The sequence below is a fragment of the Schistocerca piceifrons genome, chromosome 3 (genome assembly GCF_021461385.2).
Source record: "Schistocerca piceifrons isolate TAMUIC-IGC-003096 chromosome 3, iqSchPice1.1, whole genome shotgun sequence".
In the NCBI taxonomy this organism is placed as follows: domain Eukaryota; kingdom Metazoa; phylum Arthropoda; class Insecta; order Orthoptera; family Acrididae; genus Schistocerca; species Schistocerca piceifrons.
In genome coordinates, this window is record NC_060140.1 from 307,302,336 (window position 1) to 307,327,261 (window position 24,926).

The following is a 24,926-nucleotide window of genomic DNA, read 5'->3' on the forward strand; positions in this document are numbered from 1 at the left end:
GTGCGTAACTTCAGTACCATCTCGTAGAAGTTTTACACTTAATTCCGCGTGATATTTAATTGCTCTTTGCGTCTATACATTCACATTTGTGTTCTTGAAGTCTTAAAGAGTCTTAGTAATTTTGCCTTGTTGTAGAACATTCATGGCATTTCAGGGTGTTTCACGCCAGCGTACATTAGTTGCATGTGAAAGATGATTCAGATAACTTTCTTTGCCGAAAAATGTTCCATAGTATTCATATTCACAATAATTCAACATAGCGATAGGGATGAAAATCTGAACCTTAGACTTACTGTGACGGCCAAAATTCTTTTTACCTCTGTTATGTGTGAATCGTGTATAATCGTGTGAACTTTTCCAACGCGCGTCTAAGAATTTCTTTTTATTTATCACCGCGGTGGACCTCAGCACGTAGTATAATAATAGCATAACGGGGTGGCCGAGCGGTTATACGCGCTACAGTCTGGAACCGCGCGACCGCTACGGTCGCAGGTTCGAATCCTGCCTCGGGCATGGGTGTGTGTGATGTCCTTAGGTTAGTTAGGTTTAAGTAGTTCTAAGTTCTAGGGGACTGATGACCACAGCAGTTAAGTCTCATAGTGCTTAGAGCCATTTGAACCATTAATAATAGCATAAGTGCTTTAAATAATTAAATAACAGGCAATGACAATTTCATAGTTTTGAATTTACTTTGTTAATTTTAATATGATTTTTCATTTCGGTACATTGTGTTAAAGTGTGATGACTCTTTCTCAAACAGACACCTCCCCGTTTGTAAAATTATTTTAACACATCCGACGTAGCGTTTCTGAAGGCCAAAAAGGAGGGCTTATATTTTCTGATTTTTGTCTGATTATTTTTTTCTTGAGGATTAAGCTTCTGCTTCCTGTGAATTATTTCGTTTATCATGTGTACTTAAACTGTTAATACATGCTCATTCTGTCTGTTCATTTGGAACTTACCAATTCAGTGATTAATTCAGTTCTTATATTAAATTTTCCCAATTTTAATTAACGTGAATAGCAAGCCAGCAAAGTTTTGTGACACACGGAACATACAGTAGACTGCAGAGTTCCACATTGGCTGACCAAGTTTCTGTTTGCAGGTCGCTTTCTAGTTAACCATTCACCAAAGAAATGGTTCAAATGGCTCTGAGCACTATGGGACTTAACATCAGGTCATCAGTCCCCTAGAACTTAGAACTACTTAAACTTAACTATGTATTGAGTCGAACTGAAGTCACTTTCTGTTGATCATTCTTACATTTCGTGTTACGGATGTTTTTCGAGATTCTGCCTCGCTTCACGCAGCTTGGCGTAACAGTACCTGCACCATTTCTAGGTTTTACGTGTGAATTCGCCTATGTACAAACTTAACGTTCGTGGTTCTGTGAGGTGGTCAGTTTTTGAGGCGTGGTGCAGCATCGGGTTTTCATTAATCCATCTAAATACTAGGGCCGCTGAAATAATCAGAACTTCGTCTAATAAGATGTTTTCAACCACTTACTAACGCATATGGAATTCTTCCTTTCTGTGTTGATATATTACAACGTGTGTTTGAAGCACAACCGATTTAGCGGTTTATTGTAGCCATAGTTGTTCCTTAGATGAAATAGTAATCACTTGAATCGAAGTTTATGCGGTTTATTCGTAACCCCGTGCCACTGTTTATTGAATCTTTTATTTTCACGATAGTGTGTGCACTTTGTAACCTTCATCGAGTTATCACAAGTAACATCACAGACTTTCTGCCTTCTGCAGGGACACACATCTTCGTGAAGCACTGCTATAGTCAGCACACACGTATCCTAAAACTTCAGTCAGCTGTACGATTCGGCCATTTCTTTGATGCTTTTCAGGCTAGAAGATAAGTCAACATCTGGAGATGGAGAGAAAACGCGTGGTACATCACTTTATGTACGATGTGATTGCTACTTGTCTTTAGACTTCAGATTTATAAAGTGAAAAGATTAGATTAATAGATCGAGCCATGTATGCTAACTGCACCTAACTTGCCTCGAAGTTTGGTTACTTACACATTATTCAAACAAGATTATGGACTTATTACAAGTTAGTATTCAAATGTTCATTTTATTTCGTTGCGCAAAGTAACTCGTGCTTATCCTCTGTAAAATTGCAGTCAGATATTGTTGTAATATCGTTTCTTTGGTTTCAACTATATGTAGGTCATTTTTTCAAGGTATGTTTCAGGGTGCATATTAGCATGTACTTCAAATTTAAAAAGAAAGGTAGGTAACTTACAATATGTAATATGCATTCTTGTTTTATGATGTCCTATATCCTTGAGATTCTCCTCACTGTAAACCTGCGAAAAAAGACACAACTAATCTGAACTTTTAGTCTTTATCCTCCAGCATCCGATCTGTGGTGCAATGACGATTCTGTGGGCGGTCTGATACCAGGCTTCACGCCCAGAACACTTTGTAACGTTAGGTGGCGATCACGAACACTGATGCCGGTCGATATAGGCTGACGCGAAGTAGAGGAGCTGGTAGGTGAAGAGTACGTACCGTGCCTGTCGAAGGGCAGTGGCTGGCAGTAGCCGTCGGAGCGAACGTCGCAGCGGAAGACGGCGCCGCCCTCCGTCACACCGAGCTGGAACTGCGACGTGTCCGCCTTGGGCGCGCCGACCAGCACCCTGCAACAAGGCGGGCGACCAGCTACAGAGTGCTGCACGCTGCGAGACGCTGCTGCCAATTCTGCACATATACAGGGTGTGTCGTAATTATAAAGCCAAGAACGACACGGGTGAAACGATAGGCTAATAGAAGCGAAAACGTTCCAGTGTATTTTCAAGAGGTGAAATCCCACGCCGGCCGCGGTGGCCGGGCGGTTCTAGGCGCTACAGACTGGAACTGCGCGACCGCTACGGTCGCAGGTTCGGATCCTGCCTCGGGCATGGATGTGTGTGATGTGCTTAGGTTGGTTAGGTTTAAGTAGTTCTAAGTTCTAGGGGACTGATGACCTCAGAAGTTAAGTCATATAGTGCTCAGAGCCATTTGAACCATTTGAGGTCCCACAGCTAGTACGCATTTGAAAAACGTCTTGACTAACGCCTCCAGACACTGATAAAATTCTTTAACAACTCAACACTTTCTTAAAGGCAATCACAGCATCATATTGAGTGAATATAAAAAATTCACATCAGATAATAAAACCACGAATCTGTCGCTGTTGCCACATCGTAATATAAATTACATGCAAAGTGTGCTGGAGAGTGCACTGAGCTTTATTTAAAACTATTAGCCTTAATTTTAATTGTAAGTGTGGACGTATGGTTTTTTATTTATTTTCTGAGTCATCGGCCTTCTGATTGGTTTGATGCAGCCCGCCACGAATTCCTCTCCTGTGCCAACCTCTTTATCTCACAGTAGCAATTGAAATCTACGTCCTCAATTATTTGCTGAATGTATTCCAATCTCTGTCTTCCTCTACGGTTTGTTCCTCTCTACAACTCCCTCTAGTACTAAATGCATAATTAGAACTAAAAAATAAGTTCACTACTGTCACCACTAATCATGTATACACATCTTGCGAACCCAGTCATTCCACATCATTTCCAATGATATATGGAACATGTAACCAACTAACTAACTACAACACCCCTTCCTTAATGTCTTCTGTAAATAGGGACAAAACGTTGGATTTCTCCAAGAAATTCATCTGATCACGGCTTAATAGCGTGAGACATTTTAATAAGTGTGAGGCCATGGCATACACTGTTGCCGTAGGAAAGGCACACAGGCGCGGCCAGGGCTGATATGTTGTAAGCAGACGTTTCATCGTTCCGGTAGGGGTCGTCGGCTTGTTTTGTTGATCACGGCAGCTGCCCGGACCCTCAGAACAAGTGGTGCCGCTGAGAGGCCGTGTGGAGCCTAGGCTAGGGCCCCGAGAGGCGAGGAGCGGGTTATCTGGGCGCCCGGGCCGCGCTAATGGACACTGCCGGCGACGTGGCGCGATAGCCGCAGCTCCTACGGCCAGATAGAGACCCCACCCGCTGCCGGCTTCCTGCTCCCTGACAGCTGCTGGAGAGCCACCAGGAGAACGGCCGCCGCTCCTGTGCCGTGTTATTACACGCCAGCACCATCGCGCTGGTACTTCGCCTTGGCCACCGTCCAATATCGTCTCCGAATCGGAGGTTCCTGAGGTTTGCAAGCGCAGAGCAGCGTTGTAGAGTGCGCACGGAATAACGTGGCCGGTAGATGTGCGGTCGGCAGAGTAGACGTGGGTTAGCGGTAGCGGACAGGCCGTGAGCGCGCTGTAAGGCAAATGGCGAGCGTTGGAGGGGAAGCGCCGTTCTAAACTGAAGCATACGCTCATACTTTTCGCAAATGTTAAGTAGAGCCTCTCCACCCCCAAACTTGGATGGTGATCATTCTGCTTTGGTTACTGTCTGAAAGTGCAACAGAACTAGCACTTTATTTTCGTCTGACTTATAAATTTCAGGGAAGCGTCATGAGTCTCTCGAGTATCATACCATTTCTGCAAACCCAGAATCTACTCTGTAAGAATCAACATGGATTCCGGAAACAGCGATCGTGTGAGACCCAACTCGCTTTATTTGTTCATGAGACCCAGAAAATATTAGATGAAGGCTCCCAGGTAGATGCCATTTTCCTTCACTTCCGGAAGGCGTTCGATGCAGTTCCGCACTGTCGCCTAATAAACAAAGTAAGAGCCTACGGAATACCAGACCAGCTGTGTGGCTGGATTGAAGAGTGTTTAGCAAACGGAATACAAAATGTTGTTCACAATGGAGAGACGTCTACAGACGTTAAAGTAACCTCTGGCGTACCACAGAGGAGTGTTATGGGACCATTGCTTTTCACAATACATATAAATGACCTAGTAGATAGTACCGAAAGTTCCATGCGGCTTTTCGCGGATGATGCTGCAGTATACAAAAAAGTTGCAGCATTAGAAAATTGCAGCGAAATGCAGGAAGATCTGCAGCGGACAGGCACTCAGTGCAGGGACTGGCAACTGACCCTTAACGCAGACAAATGTAATGCATTGCGAATACATAGAAAGAAGGATCCTTTATTGTATGATTATATGATAGCGGAACAAACACTGGTAGCAGTTACTTCTGTAAAATATCTGGGAGTAAGCGTACGGAACGATTTGAAGTGGAATGATACGCTGATGATGTCATCATGTCTATATAAGCGAGAAACCGTAGCAGCCCCGGCAGTCAGTCAACTCCTGACGACGATGGCGGAGATGGCCAACGAAAGCTTGAGGATTTTATTCGAATTGACGCGCCTGGAAATCCGAGAACGTTTTATACAATCGCGTTATTGTTGCAAGCAATACGCCTTTGTAGCGTGTGTCGTTCCGGTTTTCAATTTTGTCATTCAAAATGGCGTTACTTAAATGTGTAGGTAACGTTCTTCGATTTGTAAAGGTGCGAGCCAAAGGCGAAATGGTTCGTAGCAGCAACACAACCACTTTCCATAATACGCTAGTGTAGCATTGCGACACGGCGCCCGTCCAGATGCGGCAGCGCACCTGTTGATCGGCGACCAGTGAGTTATCCAATGGCCAATTGCTCTGAGAACTATGGGACTTAACATCTGAGGCCATCAGTCCCCTTGACTTAGAACTACGTAAACCTAACTAACGTAAGGACATCACACACATCCATGTCCGAGGCAGGATTCGAACCTGCGACCGTAGCAGCAGCGCGGTTCCGGACTGAAGCGCCTAGAACCGCGCGGCCACAGCGGCCGGCCCAGTGAGTTATCGAAACTAGGGGCGCTCAGGCACGTACCGTACGTAGCATTTGCGGCGTCCACACAAGACAAACGCACTTTGGCGCGTCTAAATACTGGTCGGCCGGACAGGCTGGCCATCGTATCGGCGAGTTATCAACATGGTGTACGGTGTAGTGTGGGCTTCCGCTCAATCGTCATCCTAATAGGACCGCCTGCCGCGCTGTCCAGCCGCAGCATTGGTGGGACGAGTGTCGAACTGAGGCCCTGCGTGCCACCAAGGCAAGGTAGTGGACGTTCGCCAGGGCCAGACACCGCTACCGAAAAGCAGGTTTCGTACCTGGATGCAACTGTAAACGACAGTCGGTTGAGAACTTTGTCAGTTCCGACTAATTACTCTGTTGAGAAACGCGGAAATCTCTTGATTATTGCTGTTGTGTCGCTGAACAGGGGTGGACTTTCTGACGGAGCGAGACGCCAATTTACGTACGATGTGTCACCGACACTTAAGCTCATTTTGCACAGTGCTGTTTATCGAAGCAAGACTGTGCCCTGTCTGAAACTTGAACCGAGCTAGCTAGCTGATCGTGTTCTGCGACGATGCATACTGTAACATTTCTCGCATCAGCCCAAATAATTAAACACGGTTGCAGCAGCGAAACTGGGTACCAACTTAAGAGCAAGTCAGCAAGTCACTTTGTGCAGGAGACTAGTACGAAAATCGCCTCTATCCTCTCACCAAGAAAACGCAACAGCTTACTAAATAAACATGTAATTTTGTATAAATAACTATTCCCACGAAAATATTCTTTACCATGGCCTGTCAGATGACTGTGTCATACCTACGCATGGGTTCAAACTTTACCTGACGGGAAACGGTGTAATCAGAAGGTTACGTGGCAGTTTCATTTCACAACAACTTCTTCACAATTTTCCCTCGGTTTTATAAAATAGCCGGCCGGAGTGGCCGAGCGGTTCTAGGCGCTACAGTCTGGAACCGCGCGACCGCTACGGTCGTAGGTTCGAATCCTGCCTCGGGTATGAATGTGTGTGGTGCGCTTAGGTTAGTTAGGTTTAAGTAGTTCTAAGTTCTAGGGGACTGATGACCTCAGAAGTTAAGTCCCGTAGTGCTCAGAGCCATTTGAACCATTTTACAAAATAATTGTATTTATTGCTAGTTACTACAAATGTTGTAATGATTTGTTATCAGCTATTAAATGCTTTGTGTATCCTTACACTTCTTTTTTCATTATCGGATGCACCATGGCACTACGTGATATTGTTTAAAGCTTAACCTCTTTATTGATCATTGTACTACTATATATTAGTGTAATTGCAGTTGTCAGATGCAAATGAAAACAGTACAGAACAGATGGAGTAGTATAGCGTTGTTGACTGGAAGATCCCGAGCGCTATTTTCACCGGCTAATCCGGAAGGATTTCCTTCCTCCCTTGCGGTGTCTTAGATTTATCTGTTGTAAATGACATTTTTGTTTCCTTTAATTTACGTCTACAGTCAGAAACAAAAAGTTTGTGACCATAGACGTAAATTAAAGGAAAGTTTATTATATACGCGTCACTGTTTTATTCGCCATAATGTCCCAACTTGTGTGACATTATTGTGTTTAGTGACCGCCTCCAGAGCTGAGTGGTCAGCGTGACAGAATGACGTGCGAACGGCCCAGATTCGATTCCCGGCCGGATCGGAGGTTTTCTCCTATCGTGGACTGGGTGCTGTGTTGTCTTCATTATCATTTCATCCTCATCGCCGCCCAAGTCACCGAAGTGGCGTCAACTAAAAACACTTGCACCGGGCTGCCGATCTATCCGACGTGATGGTCTAACTACACGCAAAAAAGTATATTGTGCGGCAACCCTGTTCTGACACGTAACGTACTCCCCTCAAACGACACGAAGGGGAACAACAGACGGAATATCATCATCAGTAACGTGTCCTGTCTCCAAGATACGCTGCAGAGAGGTTTCGCATCTAATCCTGGGTACTAGCGCAAAGTCTGGTCAAAAATGTCAAATGTGTGTGAAATCTTATGGGACTTAAATGCTAAGGTCATCAGTCCCTAAGCTTACGCACTACTTAACCTAAATTATCATAAGGACAAACACACACACCCATGCCCGAGGGAGGACTCGAACCTCCGCCGGGATCAGCCGCAGTCCATGACTGCAGCGCCTCTGACCGCTCGGCTAATCCCGCGCGGCGCAAAGTCTGGTAGTCAGGAACTTTACGCCACCACCTTTCCTCACCTTAGCGGCCAAGTACTGGTGGCGAAAACTACTTCCACCATCAGGAATCGAACAGGCTACCTCTGAGTCATGCACCGTCGCACAGGTCCGTGTGTGTGACCTCAAATACGGAGGCTGGTTCGAAAACCAATTGTAGGGTGATTCCAGCAACAGACCAGCAGGACATCCCCATGAAGTACTGCCAGTTACAGACCTTCGTCGATCGACCCCCGTTATGGCAGACGGCAATGGTCAAAAGATTAGACATAAGGTCGTTACACGAGCAATGAGCGAGGAGAATTAAGTTGACACGCAGGTGACGATCAGCAGGCACGGTGGGTGGCGACAGAGCCCTCACCCCTTCCTAAGTATAGCGGCGCCGCTGCAAGACTATGAATAGAATAGGAGTGCCGCCGAGACGCCCGTTCTGGGCCGCTTTACCCGCGTCTGCCTCTCCGTAGAGGGACAACCCGCCGATTCCCTTATTACGCACATCACATCCATCCCTTCCTCCTCCCATCAACAGCCCATCGGCGACGAGTTCATTGGCGACGATTAATGTGATCATGAGCAGCGTACGTCCCATCATCAAGGAAATTAGGTAAGAAAAGATGTTCTTCTTAAACTTTCCAGCTGAGCCGAAGTTAGTAGGCTTAGCCTCTCAGAGTATCGGAAGTAGACCCACAAGGACCGACATCTCAACGGGCACAGTTTCAACTACCCTGCTCAAAGGAGAGTTTTGCTGAACACTGATACACAGTGTAAGTAGGCTGTTTAGGTTTTTATGTTGGTAACGCCACGTAGCGCTCTGTATGAAAATCACTGGCTGTGCTGTGTGCAGTCTGTGTCTGGTTGGCATTGTTGGAATATTCGCCATTGTAGTGTTGGGCATTTGGATGTGAACAGCGCGTATATTGGATATCATGAACTGATTATATATATATATATATATATATATATATATATATATATATATATATGACTTTTGAACACTTGTCTAACTACGTTCAGTTCTGCTCAGCTGTTTGAAAATCAAATAACTTAAGGGGTTTATCAGCAAAATCATTAATAAATTTTTCTAAGGGGAGGTTTCAACAGAGCTACAAACATATCGGACGAGAATCATGTTGGTACCCGCCGAAACAAACAGTATGTTTTCAAAGTGGCCATCGGGCACATGAAATCGAGTCACCTCTCTCCAGAAAGTGCAGTCATAAATCTAGAATATAAACGCAATAAGATCAAATGGCTCTGAGCACTATGGGACTTAACAGCTGAGATCATCAGTTCCCTAGAACTTAGAACTACTTAAACCTAACTAACCTAAGGACATCACACACATCCATGCCCGAAGCAGGATTCGAACCTGCGACCGAAGGTCGCGCAGTTGCAGACTGTAGCGCCTAGAACCACTCGGCCACTCCGGCATGCCAACCGGTCTGGTAACTAGTAAATTTCTGCAGTTCATGAAAGCGGGCACTCGATGCCGAGAGTACGTGTAGCGCTGTATCCCATATTAAAATACATATCGCGCGTGTGGTGTTTCATGGTCGACGCCACTGTAATGTCGGCACAACTGCATCATTTACATCTGTGTTACTATGCTACTTCTTTGAGAGTCAGATCCTTTCCTGACAAACCAGTGATAGATATTGTCGAAAGCTAGAATTTTCATAGAATAATAACGTGGCAAATGCACCGACAATATTGGATACAACAAATCTGTCACGAAAAACTCGATTTTAAGGTATATAACGTCAACAAACTGTACCAAGGTTTTATGATGACGACGTGCTCATTAAAACGAAGCACAAGCTCGTGTTGGGGGAAGGATATGAACTATGTACGAGTATTTTCCCAAAGGAACAATCCCGGTATTTGCCTAGGGAAATCACGGGAAAAAATATAGGTTGTCTTACGGGAAAGTGAATCCCGGACTTCCCGAATATGAGATCGGTGTTTTAACTGCTGCGCAACCTCGCTTGACGAACAAACGGAAAAGATTCAGCAAACCCTGATAATTTCAAGTAGTGAAAGTGAAATGGAAGAAGTAACAGATGAGCCGCATAGGTCGCTCTTCCACTATTGGTTGTACTTTTGAAGTAATTTATCTGGACAGTCTGGTATGGCATCAGGAGACAAAAGGAAAGCTGAAGTTTAAACTTTGCCTTTCACAGATCGTTCACGCGGGAGGATCGTGCAGAAATGCTATCGTTTGACTGTCGCAAAGACGCCAGTAGAGGTGACGTATAAATAGCCATCCCTGGCGTTGTGAAGCAACTGAAAGAGTTAAATAAGTCACCAGGCCCAGATGGAATCCAAGTTTGGTTTTAAAAAGAGTGCTCTTCGGCACTGAACCCTTGCAAAGTTTGCATTTATTACGAATCTCTAGCCCAGCTCAGAGCCCAAGCGACTGGAAAAAGCATAGGTGACTCATGTATGTATGAAAGGTAAACGAATAGACGCGCAGTTTCACACAGTTCACAGATCAACACCGACTTTCAAAACATCCCCTTTTCTCACTTGATATCATGCGAACCACGGATGAATGGCAAAATGCGGATTCCATATTTCTAGACTTCCCGAAAGCGTTTGACACAATACCCCATTGCGGACTGTTAACAAAGGTCCGAGCATACGGAATAGGTTCCTAGATGTGTAAGTGGCTCGAAGACTTCTTAAGAAATAAACCCATAAGAGACGTCAGGAGTGCGTCAGGGAAGTGTGATAGGACGTCTCTTCTTCCTTGTATATATAAACGATGTCACAGAGAGGGTGAGCAGTAATCATGCAACTGTTTGCTGATGACGCTGCAGTGGACGGGAAAGTGTTGTCGTTGAATGATTGTACGGAGACACATTATCTATTTGGTGTGAGAAGTATCAGCTTGCTCTAAATGTAGGAAAATTTAAGTTAATGTGGGTGAATAGGAAAAGCAATCCGGTAATGTTCGGTTACAGTGTTATTGGCGTACTGCTTGCACAAACACATCGATTAAATAAATAGGCGACATGAAAAGAAACGAAAAGAGCAAATAGGAAGGCGAATGGCCGCCTTCCCTTTATTGGGAGAATTCTAGGAAAATTTAGCTCATCTAAAAAGGAGACCGCGTATGGAAATAGAACACTGGTACGATCCTTTCTTGAGTACTGCTCGAGTGTTTGGGTTCCCCACAAGATCAGATTAAAGGAAGACATCGAAGAAATTCAAAGGCGTGTTGCTAGATTTGTTGCTGCTAGATTCGATCAACACGCAAGTATTGCGGCGATGTGTCGTGAACATAAATGGGAATCCTTGCAGAGAAGACGACGTTCATTCGGGAAACACAACTGAGAAAATTTAGAGAACGGGCTTTTGCGGCTGATTGCAGAACGATTCTAATGCCACCAACGCACATTTCGCCTAAGGACAATGAAGACAAGAGAAATTAGGCCCTCTCTCCGTTTGCTGACTGCAGAAATGAATGACTAGTAGTGGTCCCTACCGAATGGTGGCTTGCTGATTATGTATGTAGATGTAGACTTTATGGCCTAAACATAGATACATTAAAATCTAATAATGGATTACATATTGTCGTGAGAGATGCCGAAACTGAGTAACTTTTAAAATTGTGTATTGTATCAATCACAGTTGCAAACTGTCACAAATAAGTCATAAAGTGATCTGAGCTATTTATCATTAGCTCTAATCTGCAGATGAGATAGGGACAATAAATAGTCTACTTTTGAATTAAAATCTATCATTTCTTTATTCTCCATAAATACTTGTACGACCTTCTCCTGCGTGATTATTTACTCTTACTCTGAAGGATATAACCGAGTATTCACCTTCACGAAGCAGTGACGCTATTTCGAGACCGTGGAAACGTTAATCTCTTAGATGGATGAGGAAACAGCACTTTTTGTTTCCTCCATACACTCCAGAGAATTAGGTAGACCGATAAAATAACGGATGAGGAACTTCTCTGCAAAATCGGTGAAGAAAGGAATAAGGGACAGGATGATATGACATGTGTTACAACAGCAGGGAATAACCTACATGATACTCGAGAGAGCAGTGGAGGGTGAAAAGCAGAGGAAGTCAGAGATTTGAATAAATCCAACAAATAGGTAGGATGTAAGTGCTACTCTGAGATGAAGAGGTTAACGCAGTACACAGTTGTATAGTTACTTATCTGTGAAAATATTACACTAGCTAAGTCGCTAATGTGGTGTAAATTGATTAGTGAATGTGGGACATCAGAAAAACATGTTGTACGTTTTAATTGTGTGGTATTTTATTTGTGACATGCTGATGTTTGCTGTCACTTTTTATCACAATTTGACGCAACGTCACTATGTAACGTTCAGTGATGTAAAAAGCATATTCATCTAATAATGCTGTAAGGTTCGTTCTAACGTTGCGGTAGTGTACACTTTTGTGATATAAAATCGTAAATGTTTGAGCCACTATCACGGGATGATGACAGCGTAGTTCTGTCGAAACCGGTAATAGTAATAAAACGGAATACTGGCGATCCTGGGAAAGTTGATTCTCCAAGAACAATATAATATCGCCGCCAACGACGACGAAATGTCAAAGGTATACTGTATAAATGTGTACATTAGCAGAAATTAAGATAGCCTATATGTCCTTTGTTTATTGATAGTTATGTATTTTACAGTATCACAAGTGGACTACCTTACTGCAGTGTTGTCTCTGCAGCACAGCTTATTACCATAGCAAATTAAAGACAGTATAACTCGTTTAGAATAGTCCATTTAATAGTCATGCTTTACCCAGTAAGCATCACAGAAAATTCTCATCTAAATAAACCAGGCAAGGATATAATTTTATAGGGTGTCCAACTTCCACTGCTCAGACACCACCTTTATTTTCAGCTAATGCAATTAGCAACTACGCTATTCAGTATAACAGATATTAGCTGTGGCAAGCCAGCCGCTGTGGTCGAGGTTCGAATCCTGCCTCGGGCATAGATGTGTGTGATGTCCTTAGGTTAGGTTTAAGTAGTTCTAAGTTCTAGGGGACTGATGACCTCAGATTGTTAGGTCCCATAGTGCTTAGAGCCATTTGAGTTATGGCAAGTTGACTTAATGCACACACTTCCATGTACTCGTTGATGTACTGTTATCATCTGGAAAATTTTGGTCTCTTCGACGTCCCCTACCCCGATCTGACATTATCAGACTGTTTTCTATTCCCTCCGCTCTATGTAAACTCTGTGCAGGGCGTTTCACTCTATGCATCAAATTCCAAAGGTTGATAGATCACGTCATGAGGAACAACTTTTGTTACAGACAAAACATTCTGTAGCACTCCTGGCGACGCTTTTTTATTATCATTATTGTTATTAGTATTAAGTATGCCCCTGAGAGGCGGCAGGGCTTAGGCACTCTGGTGCGTGTGTATGCAGTGTGTGTGCCTATAATTCAGTCGTCTGTCCCCTGTGAAACACGCTGGATAGAGCAAAATTACACTGAGGTGACAAATGTCATGTGATACCTCCCAAAACTGTGACGGATCTCCTTTTGTCCGGTGTAACGCATCAACTCGATGTGACATGGACTCAACAAGTCGTTGGAAAACCCCGGCAGGAATATTGAGCCATGATGCCACAATAGCAGCCCACAACAGCGAAATTGTTGCCGCCCGGGGTTTTGTGCACGAACTGACCTTTCGATTACGTACCATTAAAGTTCGATGGGATTAGCGTCAGGCGACCTGAGTGGTCAAGTTATTAGCTCGAAGTGTCCAGAATGTTCAAAGCAATGGCGAAAAACTATTGCCCGGTGACATAGCGCATTGGCATCTATAAATTCCATCGTTGTTTAGGAATAACAAGTCCGTGAAAGGTTGCAAATGTTCTCCAAGTAGCCGAACATAACCATTCCTAGCCAATGATCGGTTCAGTTGGACCACAGGACCCAATCCATTCACTGTAAACATAGCCCACACCATTATGGGCCCACCACCAGCTTGCAAAGTGATTTGTTAAAGTGCCTCGAAGAAAACTGTCTATTGACACACAGTCAACATGGATTTAGAAATCATCGTTCCTGTGAAACACAACTAGTTCTTTATTCACTTGAAGCGCTGAGTGCTATTGACAAGGGATTTCAAATCGATTCCATATTTCTGGATTTCCGTAAGGCTTTTGACACTGTACCAAACAACCGGCATGTAGTGAAATTGCGTGCTTATGGAATATCGTCTCAGTTATGTGACTGGATTTGTGATTTCCTGTCAGAGAGGTCACATGTGGCAGTAATTGAAGGACAGTCATCGGGTAAAACAGAAGTGATCTCTGGCGTTCCCCAAGGTAGTGTTATAGGCCCTTTGCTGTTCCTTATCTATATAAACGATTTGGGAGACAATCTGAGCAGCCGTCTTAGGTTGCTTGCAGATGATGCTGTCGTTTATCGACTAACAAAGTCATCAGAAGATCAAAACAAATTGCAAAACGATTTAGAAAAGATTACTGTATGGTGCGATAATTGGCAATTGACATAAATAACGTAAAGTGTGAGGTCATTCACATGAGTGCTAAAAGAAATCTGTTAATCTTCGGTTACACGATTAATCAGTCAAATCTAAATGCCTTAAATTCAACAAAAATACCTAGGATTTACAATTACGAACATCTTAAATTGGAAGCAACATACAGAAAATATTGTGAAATAGGCTAACCAAAGGCTTTACTGGCAGGACACTTACAAAATGTAACACATCTACTAAGGAGACTGTCTACAGTAAGCTTGTGCGTCCTCTTTTATAATACTGCTGTGCAGTATGCGATCCTTACCAGATAAGTTTGACTGAGTATATCGAAAAAGTTCAAAGAAGGACAGCACGTTTTGTATTATCGCGAAATAGGGGAGAGAGTGTCACAGAAATGATGCAGGATTCGGGCTGGGCATCCTAAAAAGATAGGCGTTTTTCGTTGCGACGGAATCTTCTCACGAAATTCCAATCACCAACTTGCTCCTCCGAATGCGAAAATATTTTGTTGACACCAACCTAAATAGGGAGAAACGATCACCACGATAAAATAAGGGAAATCAGAGCTCGTACGGAAAGATATAGGTGTTGGTTCTTTCTGCGCGCTATACGACACTGGAATAACAGAGAATTGTGAAGGTGGTTCGATGAACCCTCTACCAGGCACTTAAATGTGATTTGCAGAGTATCCATGTAGATGTAGGTGTAGATGCTTCGTGCGGTCTGCGCCACACTCGAACCCCACAATCAGCTCTTACCAGATGAAATTGGGACTCATCTGACCAGAACACGGTTTCCAGTCGTCTAGGGTGCAATCGATATGGCCGCGAGTCCAGGAGAGGCTCTGCAGATGATGTCCTGCTGTTGGCAAAGGCAATCGCGTCGCTGCCATAGCCCATGAACGCCACATTTCGTCGCACTGTTCTAGCGGATACGTTTGTCGTACGTCCCACATTGATTTCTGCGATTATTTCACGCAATGTTGCTTGTCTCTTAGCACTCACGACTATAAGCCAAAGCCGCTGCTCTCGGTTGTCAAGTGAAGGCCGTTGGCCACTTGGTTGTCCGTAGAGAGAGGTAATGCCTGAAATTTGATATTCTCGGCACACTCTTGACACTGAATTCCCTAACGATTTCTGAAACTGAATGTCTCATACACTATGCGATCAAAAGTAACCACACCGCCACAGGCCGTGCATTATGAACAGATGCTCGATCGTGTTGAAAGATACAATCGCCATCCCCGAATTATTCTTCAACAGTGGGAAGCAAGAAGGTGCTTACGACATCAATGTAGGCCTGTGCTGTGATAATTCCAGTTTGTTTTACGATGAAATCATTTGATTACCCATAGAATGTGCGACTGGTAACTTATACATCAACGTATACGATATAATCAGTCTACTCTAAGCTGAAATGAAGACCATCTCTTTGTTTGGAAACTGTATCAGAGAGGCTTGACAGATTTTGGGATACCGGCAGTTAACCTTCTTCGATGTTGGCTTAAACACATAGTCCATCTATGCCAAAATGTGAGGAAAATTACACTATGTGATCAAAAGTATCCGGACATCTGGCTGAAAATGACTCACAAGTTCGTGGTGCCCTACAGCGGTAATGCTGGAATTCAATATGGTGCTGGCCCTTCCTTAGTCTTGATGACAGCTTCCACTCTCGCAGGCATACGTTCAATCAGGTGCTGGAAGGTTTCTTGGTGTATGGCAGCCCATTCTTCACGGAGTACTGCACTGAAGAGAGGTATCGAAGTGGGCGTTCCAAAACAGTCCAAAGGTATTCTATAGGGTTCAGGTCAGGACTCTGTGGAGGTCAGTACATTACAGGGATGTTATTGTCGTGTAATCACTCGGCCACAGACCGTGCACTACGAACAGGTGCTAGATCGTGTTGAAAGATACAATCGCCATCCCCCAATTGCTCTTCAACAGTGGGAAGCAAGAAGGTGCTTAAGACATCAATGTAGGCCTGTGCTGTGATAGTGCCACGCAAAATAACAACGGCTGCAAGCCCCCTCCATGAGAAACACGACCACACCCTAACACCACCGCCTCCAAATTTTACTGTTGGCACTACACACGCTGGCAGATGACGTTCACCGGGCATTCGCAATACCCACACCCCTTCCATCGGATCGCCACATTGCGTGCCGTGATTCTTCACTCCACACGACGTTTTTCTACTGCTCAATCGTCCAATGTTTACGCTCCTTACACCAGGCGAGGCGTCGTTTGTCATTTATCGGCGTGATGTGTGGCTTATGAGAAGCCGCTCGACCGTGAAATCCAAGTTTTCGCATCTCCCGCCTAACTGTCACAGTACTTGCAGTGGATCCTGATGCAGTTTGGAATTCCTGTGTGATGGTCTGGATAGATGTCTGCCTATTACACGTTACGACCCTGTTCAATTCTCGGCGGTTCTGTCAGTCAACAGACGAGGTCGGCCTGTACGCTTTTGTGCTGTACGTGTCCCTTCAGGTTTACACTTCACTGTCACTTCGGAAACAGTGGACCAACTGATGTTTAGGAGTGTAGAAATCACGCGCACAGACGTATGACGCAAGTGACATCCAATCACCTGACCACGTTCGAAGTCCGTGAGTTCCGCGGAACTCCCTATTCTGCTCTCTCAAGATGTCTAACGACTACTGAGGTCGCTGATATGGAGTACCTGATAGTAGGTGGCAGCACAATGCACCTAATATGAGAAACGTATGTTTCAGGGGGTGTCCGGATACTTTTTGTCACATAGTGTGTGTCAAGCTCCAGCTACCATTCCGCACTCATAGTCTGGTAATTCCCGTCGTGCGGCCATGATCACGCCGTAATTCCTTCCACATGACTCACCTGACTACAAATGATAGCCTCGCCAATGCACTGTCCTTTTATATCTCGTGTACGAGATACCATCGCCATCTGTATTTGTCGCCTCATGTATAGTTCCTGAGTCGCTTCTCAAAAGCTTCTTAGAGACAGTCTTATGTTTTTGTTGTTGAAAAGGACTCTTATCAATTTACTGGAGTAACTAATATGCAGCGCACCTGTTTAGCAGAGCCAGGTAGTTTGTCAAATGGTTTAAATGGCTCTAAGCAATATGGGACTTAACACCTGAGGTCATGAGTCCCCTACACTTAAAACTACTTAAACCTAACTAACTAAGGACATCACACACATCCATGCCCGAGGCAGGATTCAAACCTGCCACCGTAGCAGCAGCGCGGTTCCGGACTGTAGCGCCTAGAACCGCTCGGCCACAGTGTCCGGCAGGTAGTTCGTCCCAGGGCTATCAAGTACTAATGGGCGTCTAGCATTTCCAGCAGCGGCAGTGAACATTTTTCTCTAACAAAATAACAAAATTTGTTCCTCATAACGTGATCTATCACTCCTAGCTGTTTGATGCAAAGAGTTTGAAACACCCTGTATATGAACTATCACCGTTCCACTCAGTCAATAGTTGCTGAAGAGGTGGCATCCTCGTCTTATGGTTAGCGTCTTTCACTGTTAATCATAAGAGAGAGGCAATATAAAAATAGACAACTTAGATTTATAAACACTGTAATTTAACTCTCTCATGCTCACTGTTAAAATTACTACAAAATACGAATATCCATTTGGAGTTCGCTATAAAGTTACTCATGTTTTATTTTCCATAAACAGGAAACAAACCTCAATTGCTTTGTGCATTGACCATGACCTACAAAAGTAAACGCTGGCAGTGATAGCCTTCACCCTATTTCTTAATAACATACATTCAAAAGACGTTGTCGGGAACGCCGACAGCAACACCTACTGCTAAGCCTGCTGCAAAACGAGAACCGAGAAACTCTGATTGCTGAGGTCTTGGTTCTTGCGGCCAGAAAGTTCGCAGAAAAGCAACTCGTTTTAGAAGCGTTAAGTCAGTTGCGAAACGAAATTGCACTCACAACTGACGTTGCTGCAACTGGAACAAATATGCTGCGCATATCGGACGGACTCATTTATCAGGTCACTTCTTTCATCGAAGACCAAGGCCAGCTTTTATTCCAAGAAAACGTTAGCTGCCTCCAGTGTGTGTGCGGCCTCTTTCATCATTTCTATTGACCCGATACCACTTCGTTACCATCAACCAGACAAGTACTTCAGATTAACTCGTCTTTTCTCATACGTCAGAGGCACTGGCTCATCTGTGAGCTAGAACTCGCAGTGTACCTACGTTCGTGCCCTGACATCGGTACTCGTGACCGTGTAGAAGAGGGCGGTTCCCTCCGCAGGGCTAGGTAGGCTAAATATCTGTACGGGAGCTGATGAACAACCGCACTTACAAACAAACAGAAGAGGGACGAGACCAAACACAGACGCACCGAGGTGCTTACACGTCACTCCCGACACTTGTTTAGACGCTGACTACGTCTGCTGAGGTAGCGGCAAATACACACTAGGCGAAGGGGAGGCACATGTCTGGCGAGGGCAGCGGAAGAGAACTAAGAGCCCGCAGGGGACGCGAGTAGACGATACGCTTGGCCTTGAATCGTAGACAAAGCCCGTCTTGCAACACTGCTCACCGTACATTCTCAAAACAATGTGTGCATAATGATTGCCTATGAATTTAGGAACTACACGCACAGGAGACTCATTGAGGTATGATAAATCTTACGTTCTTTCTATAGAATTACATGGCGAGATGACGCAGCTATTAACAAAGTACGGAGCTCCAAATCTACTCCTGCCCATCTAGATCTACTCGTAGTTTTCTAGTGGCTTCCCTAAATCGCTTAAGATTAGAAGTGCAAATTCTCAACATATTCGAAACAACTTATTTTAAGAAATACAGCAACCAGTCACTTTTTATGCACTTTTACTTATGCCATATGCGTTTCGGATTTTCATTCAACTGGCGTAATACGTTTTTCATTCATCAGTTATACGTCGTTAATACATCGACATCAATTTAGATACAGCAGCTGGCCCGTGCACATTGACAGTTTTATTTAGCTACTATACTTCGCAAGTTACATATTTACGCACATTACTGATTGTTGTACTTACTTTCTACTATGGTTGTTATTGTAGAATCTAAGTACATCTCACCAGTAATATTCCGTAAATATGCAACTCGCGAAGTATAGTAGCTAAATAAAATTGTTCATTTGAATAGACTAATTAAACCATCCAAATTTCTGTTGATATTTTAACGATGTAGAACTAACGATTGAAATATTTGTTACGCCAACTAAAGATAGGTTAAAGCCCGAAACGCGCTTTGGCCTAAACAAAAATACACAAAAATGTTGCTGATTGCTGTATTAAAATAATACAATCCACAGTCACGTAGCTCCAGAACCAATAAAATGGATAATTTGGTGAAAACAGCTGTTGTTTCTCCCTGTTGCCCTTTGTTGTGTTCACCAAATAAGTTTGGCACACAGCATCAAGGTAGCAGAAAGCGAATCTCCCACTACAGTAAAGTATTTACTTCACTGAAGGTGGCGTGCTTGCACACTTGCAGTTAGGTATCACAGAGCATTAATACTATAACCTAAGGAATGTGGTTCAAATGGCTCTGAGCACTATGGGACTTCAGTGTTGAGGTCATCAGTCCCCTAGGACTTAGAACTACTTAAACCTAACTAACCTAAGGACATCACACACATCCATGGCCGAGGCAGGATTCGAACCTGCGACAGCAGCAAGCCACCCAACGGTGGGTGCCCTGCGTGGCGACTGACATAACTATTGGTGGACAGAGCGAACTATTTGCGTATCGTGTGGCTGAAGCATCAATAGGTGCATGTTACGTGCACACTCTACATGGAAATAGAGTTATGTGGCATCATGCCGTAAACTGCATGGCCAGCCCACTGTGGTTACGGTTGTATGGCGCGTGTGACGGTAGAAACAACACTCCTGTTATACTTCTTCGCACTTAGACCCTCAGCTTATATTAGGTTGATACAGTACACTGATAAGCCAAATCATTATGATGACTGTCCACCGGGACGTTAGACGCGGCTAGAGATAAGCGACTTTGACAAAGGGTGCTTTATTATTATGCAGAGACTGTGATCGAGTACCTCGAAAACGGCGAAGCTGGTCGAATGTTCACGTGCTACTCTCGTGAGCATCTACGGAAAGAGGTAGAAGGGCAGTGAAACAACCACTAGGCGCTAAATGGTTGGACGTCCGCGACTCTTCATAGAACGTCGGGTTGGGAGGCTTGTCTGATCTGTAAAGTAGGATCTGTGACATCTCTGCCGAAAGAGCACAAAGCTGATGCACGGACAAGTGTTTCGGAGCACACCGATCATCGCACATTGTTGAACATAGACCTCCGCAGCAACCACCGCTACGTGTTCACATGTTGGTCCAACGACATCGCCAATTACGACTGCAGTGAGCACGGGACCATCGGGATTCAACCGTCGATCAATGGAAACGTGTCGGCTCTTCTGTTGAATCACATTGGTGGCTCGAATAGTGCATTATGCCACGGATGCAGGCTGGTAGGAACAGATTATGCTATGGGAGACGTTCTCCTGCGCTGTGACAGTAATCGAAGACACACTGACAGCTGCGAACCACCTGCATCCCTTCGCGCTCGATGTTTTCCCTGACGGCGATGTCATCTTCCAGCAGTATAGTTGCACGTGTATCTGAACCAGAACCGTGGAGGAGTTTTATAGTAAACTCACGTTAATGTCTCGGCGACCAAATTCGCTGATGTAATTCCTATAAAACTCTTCTGGGTCGCTATCGGGGGTCATCACCGCGTACACAAATCAGCGGCCCGTTATTTATGCGGATCACATGACCTGTGCGTAGACATCTAATGCGGCATATCTCAACAAACCAACCAACAAACTGTCGGATGCCTGATACGCAGAATCAGTGACGTATTTCATTCCAAAGAGCGACAAACAATTAATCAGATAGTCATAATATTTTGGCTCATCAGTGTACATTTAAAATCTCGTCTCTGGCGTTTTCTTTCTCCTTGCGTCGACCACTTGTTAATTCGCGTGATGGTCGCACTAACAGGAAATCATTGATCTTGATGTGTGAGCATGTTCCCAACACTTTTAGTGCAATTGCCATTCCGTTGTATCAGACAGTATTATCATTAAATGTAGGAAAAGTATTCTGAGAATGAAAGAGGCATATACTTGATATTCCAAAGACTTGCCCTTTGTTTGGCGAGTGAGTATCACGTGTGGTCAGGGCGCATTAGTTCGCGATCTTTCAGATTTCTATCAATGATAGTTAGTTGGCGACTAGGAAATAATTATGTTCTGCGTTGCTCCACAAACAAAATCTATGCTCGATCTCGCATTTATACAAGAGTCTGTGGCACTGAGGTGAATTCTCTGAATTTTGTTGAGATTTGGTCATTGACAATCGGATACCATAGAGACAAGATCTGCGAAGGCAGAAATGTCTGGTGAATATTGCGCCTCAATACTGACCGGTCCGCATACTGCTCTCTTTCTGAAATCGGCGTTGCAGTAATAACTCTGTCAGAATTTTGTATATCGTCATATTTGAAACCTATGAGGTGTTTGCTGTACTTTTGCGCACAATACGAAATTCCAAAACGTATTTCCGAATAGGCTGTAATTTAAATGTAATCGCCGACAGGTGAACTGTTGGCTCCAGACTCGTTTTCACGCTGCTTAGGAGACTGCGAAGAACGCATAGGCTGCTGTACTTTCTTCATGTGGTTGATATGAGGAGCGTCGCACGTTGTTGGGGAACGGTGACTTGTCCATGACTCCTCTGTCTTCAACACTCTTTAGTGGCATTCTCAGTTAGTTCCTCAAGACACACTCTATAGTTCCTCGAAGTTTGTCAGTGTCCTTTGTTACTCAGTGTATGTTATAAACACCACAGTCTCTAGTACACTCCCTTTACGTATGTCAGAGGCTATCTTCTCCTCTAACGATGTCTCCCCTTAAGAATGACTGACAGAGCTCGTTCCCGAAATGTTCTTTTGTGGTAGACAAGTGAACCATAGAATATTGATCTCTACCTCTGCCATTGCGTTGCCAAGCGCAGGACGTTTGAAAGGGGAAGAGAACTGCTCCATGGTTCCTCCACTGCCAAAGTTCACCGGAGACACTACGCCATAATGTTGGTTCTATTCATCAGCTCTCCTACAGACTTGCGCGTTTCCCTCGGAACATTATACCCAGAGAGACAATGGACGCTCATTGGTGGAAAATGGTTTCACATGTTTGTCCAGTCACCCTCATGTATGTTTTTTGTGGCATCTCTAAAAAAAATACCGGGATGGTTCCTTTGAAAAGGACATTGCTGATTTCCTTCCGGAATACAAGCTTGTGGCCTGTCTCCAACTTCCTCTTCGTTAACAGAAATTTACTCTTCCTTCTTGTATTACTTCCTTCTTCCCTTGTATCTTCAGAAGCAGTATCACAAAATCAAACATCAATTAGTCAAAATTTAATTGATAAATGTCAAAATATCTGCATTGATGTTCTTCCACACTCTTACAGCTGTTTTTGCTTTATTACAAATACTGATTTTAAAATAATTTAATTTCATTAATTGTGCATAGGAGTCTTCGTTAGTCATATAGGGTACAGTATACGCGAGATACGTGTACATCTCTTTGCAGTGAAGTTACCAGAATGGGCTGCATTCCAAATGAGGGTCTGACAAAGTTTCAGATTCATTGTGACGTCCAAGAAAGTCCAGGAGAGGAAATCCCATTGTAACGGGCATGTAGTGAGATTTGACTGTCGGTGATGACAGTAGATGGCTCCGTATAAAGATGACGAAAGAAGAGGGGGATCGACTATTTTCGAAAGAGAAACAACTGATGGAGTAGGACGTGTACAAGTGCCGACCCTGCATGAGACAGAGAAAAATTCTGCAGAATAAAAGTACGCAGAGTAACTGAGAATATGCACACTTCTTTCCCTGGAGTTTCGAATAGCAATCTGGCTATGATGAGCATGACAGTATCTACATATTCTGACTCTTTACCTAATGATCTTTCCACCTCGTAAATCTCCAAACATTTCTCTGCATCTGTCTGTGCAGGCACTACATGCGATGCATGAATTTGGCATCATTTTAAACGCTGACGCGATACGTTGGCGAACGAGCTTTCGTCTGCCACGTAGCACATACAGTGACAGAAAGAAATATGCCTGCACTAGCTGTCAGTTCTCAGACTTGTCATGAGTGTCTGTCAACAGCTTGAAGATTATGAATGATTTACACACAGTTACTTCACCGATCTTCACGAAACCCAGAGCTGTAACACTGATTTTTCGAAATACCCCTGCTTTTCTCTAATCTCTGAACTGAATAACTCTGCCTGTTATGGAAGGACTCAGTCTTACGTGGTCCCCCACCACGGTACAACTTGTCATTTCTCTACATACTCAGCACAGTGCTAGAGGTGAGGTAAGCGATAAGTGAAAGACAAAATCCTACTACCTTCTGAGTATCGAACACAGAACTTCTGGACTTGTAGCCTGACACCCATATAGCGGGTTTTTAATTTTCAGTTATTTCATTCATTTATCAAAGTAGCGTAACCTGTCTATTTGATTCATTTGTCTACCCGTTTTTAACACTTACCGTTGACAAAGTTAAGGCTGTTAGTGTAGACATTACTCCTTGACGTACGTGTCCATCAATGCACGTGCGCTAACGGGATACAGAGTCCTTAGCACCCACCAGTCTAAGACAATGGGTCTCTTCAAAGCACAATGACCTCTTTTTGTTTTATGCTAAGCTGCCTATGAGTATGTTTACGTCGGAGCTGTGGTAATCGTTAAGAGCGTCTAAGAGAGCAGCAACGAAAGTAAAGCGTGCTCTTAGCTTTCATGAGGAGTTCATAACGGAGTTTTGACATCAGTGTGGGAGAAAGTACTCAGTAATTTTTGATTTGGAATGCAGGCCACTGTAGTCCTAAATGTGTAACATAAACTTTTCCATTTGTTTCGTACTGCATTTACTGGAAAATAAAACGAAGTGCGATCTTGAAAAACACACTGCTTAACTATAAATACACAATAAATTGAAAAAGGAATTAATGAATTTTACTAAATTTGGGTTCCGTTTCACATAAATTTATACTGGACAGTCATTCAGGTGCGTAGCGTTTTGTTTTCTGTTAGGGTTATAATTGTTGCGAAACTCATAAACTTGCATGGTAAGATGGTGAGTAACGCAATCAAATACAGATAGGTATACTTTCAAAACTGCTTTATTTTAATCCCATAAGCGGTTCCGGCTATTGTAAACGAAAACATGGTATTCAATGAACTGTGGATGAAAACCGACCAACAGGCATTGCATGCATTGATCAAACATGATAGTGCATTGAGAATGGCTAGTTTCTAGCTGAAATCTAGATCTGCCAATAAAACTTAAAAAGGACGACTGACAGCTGAAATCTATTATTTACAAAAATATGGAATGTAAAGTGC

At 43.8% G+C, this 24,926-nt stretch overlaps 1 protein-coding gene across 2 annotated transcripts in view; it reads right to left on the bottom strand.

Annotated features, from left to right (window-relative positions):
* The window catches only part of LOC124787900 (integrin alpha-PS2-like), an 837,072-nt gene that overhangs the window by 541,706 nt on the left and 270,440 nt on the right, over positions 1 to 24,926 (bottom strand). For both annotated transcript variants that reach the window (XM_047254882.1, XM_047254881.1), the window contains exon 2: positions 2,531 to 2,658. In XM_047254882.1, the coding sequence (XP_047110838.1) occupies positions 2,531 to 2,658 (128 nt within the window). The remainder of the gene's footprint in view (positions 1 to 2,530; positions 2,659 to 24,926) is intronic.